The following is a 6,201-nucleotide window of genomic DNA, read 5'->3' as shown; positions in this document are numbered from 1 at the left end:
CTCTATGTATTGCAGCCAGGAGGACCATGTGTCCCTCACCAAGCAACAGTGGGATCTCTCTCTGTATCTGCAAATCTCACAAATTTGGAGATGAGGTGCTCTCTCTGACTGTCTGACTTGTTTTTCTATTTTAAATCTTTGTCATTCACTAACATTAATAGTGATATTTACATATACTTGCTTATAGTGTTTGGTAATAGTTTAATTTACATTTGAGACAAAACTCCTTCAATTCACACTGTCTTGAAATGCCAGTGTTCTCTTGTGTCAGTGCCCTTCTACGTCAGTGTCATTTTGTGTCAGTGTCACCTGTGGTTATTTTGTGTCAGTTTCTTTCCACGCCATTGTCATTTTAGATTAGTGCCATTCTGTGTCAGTGCGGCAAAGCACCACTGACACTTTGGAGGCACTGACACAGAATGGCACTGACACAGAATGACAGTGACAAAATGTGGCATTGTTAATTTACATCAGTGTCATTTAGTATCAGTGAAGTTCTGAGTAAGTGGCTGTCTGCGTCCCTAAGGTAACACGTTTTTTATTTGATCATCTGAGTGCTTGTAATTTCACAAGCCAGTGTGTTTGTTTGAATGTGTGTGTACTTTCTGTTATACAAGAGGAAGTGCACCCCTGTCTCAACCTGTCTTGTGTCACAGTGACCATATAATATGTTTTCTTTGGGGTGCCAGGTTTGCTTGTGTGGTTTTGTCACACTGACTAGGCTATGGTCACTGTGCTGATATTTGGTCAGGATTCGCCTTTACTTTACTCTACTTTCAACAGTTTACACTTTACAACAGTTAGGGCATTTCCTGCTACTGTGTACTTTGGTCATGAAAAGTTACCGTTGATTTGATTTGTTTTATTGACCTGTGGCAAAGTTTTAGGCTTCGGTTTGACTTGGGCTTTAATTGTGTTATTCCTCACTGGAGTCCTGCTAGCCTAGAGCAGGGTGTATTTGTATAATATCTTGAATAAATAAGATCTTGATTTTTTTTCTTTGCTGGGTGTTTATTCTTCCCTGAAATTTCATCTCCTGCCCATGGGGTGCCAGTCAGGTCCAAGCCAATATTTGCCCTGCGAAACCAGGAGAACTTACTAGCTTACTCAAATTTATCAGGACATTTGTGGATAAAATATGGCAGTGACACACAGGAGAGCAAACACCAATTGGAAAACAGCTGGTTGATGAGGCTTATGAGTCCTCCAGAGCAGACCCTGGCTGACACAATCCCCCCTGCCCTGGCAGAGTGGGGAGCCAGTTACATCCTATCACAGTGGACTCTCAGTCATCGTCGCCTAACAAGGCAGCTCTGGACCTGAGATTGAGTTATCCGTGGAGCTCGGCCTACGCTCGGAGTGAGCGCCTTCACCAGCTGAGCCTCTGAGGAGCCCCTCTGAAGTCTGCTCTCACTCTGAAGGGGATGAGAGTAACATGCCTCCCTCTGCATCTTAATTTTCTCAGCTGACGGAGAGTTCTGTCCTTCTGTTGCCGGTTTGCCACACTCAGTTCAGTTCAGTTGTTATGTGCAGTTCAGTGAGCTTTGCTTTGTGTAATTTGGTGAGCTTCTCCGAGCTTTATTTATGCATTTCTCTCTCTCCTCTCTTCCTCTCTCTCGTTCTCCTCTCTTCCCCTCTCCCTTTTTGCCTCCTTCTTTCCCTACCCCTCTCCCCTCTCACCCCCTCTCACCCCCTCTCCCTGTCCCTCTCTCCATCTCCCCTCGCCTCCGTCTCCCTCTCCCTCTCTCTCTCTCTCACACACTTTCTACAAACCCCCCCTCCCAGGACCTGTCCACCCTGCAGTGTGAGGTGTGTGTGCTGGTGTTCTCCGTGACAGACAGGCGAAGCTTCCACCGCACCGCCCAGCTCCGCCTCCTGCTGAGGGAGACCCAGCCCCAGACTCCCATCATCCTCGTGGGCAACAAGAGCGACCTGGTCAGGTCACGGGAAGTCAGCGCCGAAGGTGGCGTGTCTCTCCATCTCCTTTTCTCAGAAATTTTCAGTGTGTTCTTTTCTCATTATTTTTTTGTGCTCTCAGCGGGGGGTTCCGTGGCCGACTGTAGGCCTCCCTATCCTCATGGTTTATCATCTTCGTCTTGATGTTGCTGTGAAAAGTGTGTGTCAGCTCCTTAGCTTTTTGCTTTCCCAGAGCCCCGCTCTCCTGTCCGCTGTATTGGCATGTGATGTGCCGTGGGGGGATTTGTAGAGAAAGCGCAGTAAAGACAGGAGTCCTCCCACCCCCTCCCTGCGCCGTGGGAGTGCAGGGCTGCGTCTGAGCTGAGTGCAGCAAGCTTTGCCTACACGCGTTTGGGAGCTGGGTGGGAGTGCGCTCTGTATGTGTGTGTGTATACGCATATGAGTGCATATATTAACACTGAAATGAGAGAGAGGCTTGATACAGTCTGTACTCTGACAGACCAGATACTTCAGTATGAGTGTGAGTGTGTGTGATTGTGTGCGTGTGTGTGTGAGTGTGTGTGTGTGTGAGTGTAAGTGTATGTGAGGGTGAGTGTGTGTGAGTGGATGTGTGTGGGGGAGAGGGGATTTAAGGGCCTAATGAACAGCACCCTCATGCCCATCTGAAGATCGCCCTGACGCAGGCGTTTGCTGCTAATGACGTCTGGTCAGGTTTGTCTCTGTCTCTGCAGATGCCAGTCCCTTCTCACCCTGACCTTTGACCTTTCTGCTTTGTGAGCACTGTGAGTTGCTGGCCGTTTGCCCACAGCTGGAGTTTGACGCAGGGTAAAGCTCTGAGTCTGTGTCACAGGCTGGCCATGCCGGGTTAATCATATTCAGAGCCTTTAGATTAAAGATACGCAGCGCTTGCGCGTCGTGTTAAAATCCCCCTCGGACGGGGGGGCGCACTGTTTCCCCCTCCGTCTCTGTCACAGACCATTTCGTCTTTAATTAATGAATACGGTTCTAATTAGTGCAAATTAGTGCAATTGCCTCTGCAGATGTCTCCTCCTTCCCACTTTCTGTTTCACTGTCACTTTTATTTTCCTCAGTGTTTTAGCCCCTTAAACTCTGTGTGTGTGTGTGTGTGTGTGTGTGTGTGTGTGTGCACGCATATGTCTGACATGAGACTTCACAGTTTCTCGATAGAGAGAGAAATTAAGGCCACACACCCACACACACAGACCCACGTACAAATCTACACCCACGTACAGTCAGGGACACTGACACACACAAGCCCAAGCGCACACACACACACACGCACACACACACACACACACACACTCTCACAAACACAGACGTACACCCAGACACGGCAGCTGTTGTTCTGTTAGGTAGAAGAGACAGGAGCCGTGCTGGGCCAAAGAGAACTTCAGGAAATTTGTGTAAATTGGCTTTGTGTAAAGCCTGGCATTAGCATTGATGCTGAATGGAAAATGGTTTACACCTTGGAAACTATAATTAATCGTAATGTTGAATTTAAAATGAGGACACAACGGATAAAGGCAGCTTGTATCGTGTTGGATGAGAAATCTTGATGACAGTAGAATTTTCCATGTTGAATATAAAATTAATCTCTGGTGTGTGCGCCACACTGGCACTGTTTCAGAGCTCATTTTTCAGCTTTGGGGAGATTTGTGGTGACAGCTGGATTGCCATTTTCACATTTTAAGCAGCCCTTTTCTAAAATAATATTAGCTCAATATAAACCTGCATGCATTGTGCAACATGTTTGTTTTTGATGATATGTATCATGATATATGTGTATACATATGCATACTATATGTAGTATGCATACGTATACATACTATATATATATATAATTTATATTGTTTATATGTGTTACATGTATTCATATTGTATCATCTATAGTACTATAGCGGACAGTCAGAATATTCTGCGCTTTGTTTTACCTGGCTTTTCTTTGGTCCATTCTTTCTTCATTGGGTTGGTGCTGCCCTCCCTTCATTTCCCAGCAGAGATCTGCATTTATTTCCAGAGCCCAGACATGGCTGTACTACTCAAGCAGGGCCAGGTGTTGTTACCACTGAGGGCAGAAGTAGCAGTAGATCATGTGTTCAGTGCATTTTTTATTATCTAGGCTGAGATTAAGGGCATTAGATGTCCCAGCACTTGTGTCAATGTGAATGTGTTTGGATGTGTTTATTTCAAGTTGGCAGCAAGGCATTGCATCATATGGTCATATGTGTGTTTGTATTGTTCGAATAATCTTTTTCTGTCTCTCCTCCATGCCTTCTTTCTCTTGCCCTGCACCCCTCAGAGGCCCATGCCAGCGCCGTCCTGTTTGACTGCCAGTACCTGGAGCTCTCGGCCTCACTGGACCACCGCACCTCAGAGCTGCTGGAGGGGGCGGTGAGAGCCGCCAGGGGCCTCCCCCAGGGGCCTGGGGGTGCCAGTGGGGGTTCGGGAGAGGAGCGGAGGGAGAGCCTCACCACCAAGGCCAAACGCTTCCTCTCTAGTCTGGTCCCCCGCTACCCCAGAGAGAAGGAGAGGGAGAGGGAGGGGGGCAAGTTCTTTAGGCAGAAGTCACGCTCCTGCCATGACCTGGGGGCTCTGTGACAGAGGGAGGAAAGAGAGGGAGGGAGAGAGGGAGAGAGTTAGAGAGAGAGAGAGAGAGAGAGAGAGAGAGAGGGAAGGGAAGGGAGTTAGAATGGGTATAAGGAGATGAGAAAAGACAGAGAGGGACAGAGAGAGAACTATAGTTTGTCCATTGTCCTTTGGTTTGTCCTGTCAATAAAGCACCGTTGAATTTGAAGCTGAGGGGGATGGAGACAGTGTGCTTGCTAGAAAGAGAGGGAGAAAGGGACAAAGGTACTGAGGAAGAGAGAGGAGGGGAGAAAGAGAGCAGGGAGAAGGAAAGAAGAAGAAAAGAGGGAGAGGTTAGACAGGTGTGCATAATGAACAGAAAACAATGGAGCTGTGGAAGAAAGGGAAGATCACAGGCAAGATAGATGAGTAAAAAAGATTGTGGGCTTGGGAGAGATGGGGAAATGGGGGGGGAGAAAAGCTGGGGAAGAAAAAACCTTAATTGAGGAAAGGATGAGTTTGGAATGAAAGATGGAGGAAGTGTGGAAAAAGTATAGATGAATGGAACAGAGGGAAAGATAATACTAAAAAGGCAAAGAATGATGATGATATTAACCAAATATCCCAAAAATACCCCTGCTGTATACTGTCACAGACAGTTGGGCTTAATGTACAGCGTAGAAGCACCCAAAAAAATCAAAAAACAAGAATCCTGTAAGATAGACAATTCAGCCTCCCTTTACACCCAGTATAATCTATGATGAAGGAGAAGGGAGTGAGGCACATAGATGTCAACCAACGCATGTACACCAACTATCAATTTAGTCTCTGTTTAAACCATCAGTTTTATGACTCTAGAGTATGTAGGGAAATGCCCCCCCCCAAGAAATACCCACTCTGAAACTAAATACACTGCATAATACTTAGTAATTTAGCAGTCAGGTTCATCTTCTGTTGAGGCATCATAAAGTTTTGGACCCTACCTTTTAGGTGTCACTGTACATCTTCACAGGTGTAGTTTTTTTTTTTTTTAATATGGTGACGTTCCTTCATTTTCTTTGTCTAGAAATGTTATTTTTAGAAGAGCCTTTGAGAAATAAAGTGGAATTTGGAATAAGAAAAGGGAAGCGATGACTTGAGCAGATTGCTGGGGTTTTTTTTGTATATTAGAAATGAGAAAAATGTACGCACACATACACACACAGAGGAGAAAAATGATCTACTTTCTGATTTTAAGAAGAATAAGCTTCAGGTGAGAAATATTATTTCTGTGACTTTTTCTGGTGTCGTCAGCAGTGCAGCAACGAGGGAGCAGCCATATTTTTGAAGGAAAGGCAGCAGAGTTCATAGGGGAGTGATGTGGGATCTGTGTGGAGACCGAGTGCATTTCTAACTGGATTACTCACTGAATTACGGCATCCTTCCTCAGTCATTTCCATCCCATAATTTTTATGAGTAAATACCTGTAAATATCTCACGGTGACCACGCTGTGGCAGTGAAATGCATCGGTCACTTGCTGTAAAATGCCGTACTCTTCACATGCAGGACAAAATAAAAATGCATTTTGTTTGAAAGGACAGACAGGTCTCTTATTTCTTTTCTTTTCATTTGTGTGATGTTGTGGTGGTAGTGGTGGTGGTGGTGGTGGTGGTGGCGTGTGCGTGTGCGTGCGTGTGTGTGCAGGAGTGCATGCGTAG

At 45.9% G+C, this 6,201-nt stretch overlaps 1 protein-coding gene across 1 annotated transcript in view; it reads left to right on the top strand.

Moving 5' to 3' along the window:
- Positions 1-4,829, top strand: part of LOC118770257 (GTP-binding protein REM 2-like) — a 10,665-nt gene extending 5,836 nt beyond the window's left edge. Inside the window, exons 4-5 of the mRNA XM_036517825.1 lie at positions 1,786-1,963; positions 4,238-4,829. Of these exons, the coding sequence (XP_036373718.1) occupies positions 1,786-1,963; positions 4,238-4,536 (477 nt within the window). The 3' untranslated portion in view covers positions 4,537-4,829. The remainder of the gene's footprint in view (positions 1-1,785; positions 1,964-4,237) is intronic.
- The last annotated feature ends 1,372 nt before the right edge of the window (positions 4,830-6,201 follow it).

The sequence above is a fragment of the Megalops cyprinoides genome, chromosome 2 (assembly GCF_013368585.1).
Source record: "Megalops cyprinoides isolate fMegCyp1 chromosome 2, fMegCyp1.pri, whole genome shotgun sequence".
NCBI classification, from domain to species: Eukaryota; Metazoa; Chordata; class Actinopteri; order Elopiformes; family Megalopidae; genus Megalops; species Megalops cyprinoides.
This window is presented reverse-complemented; position numbering and strand designations above follow the sequence as displayed.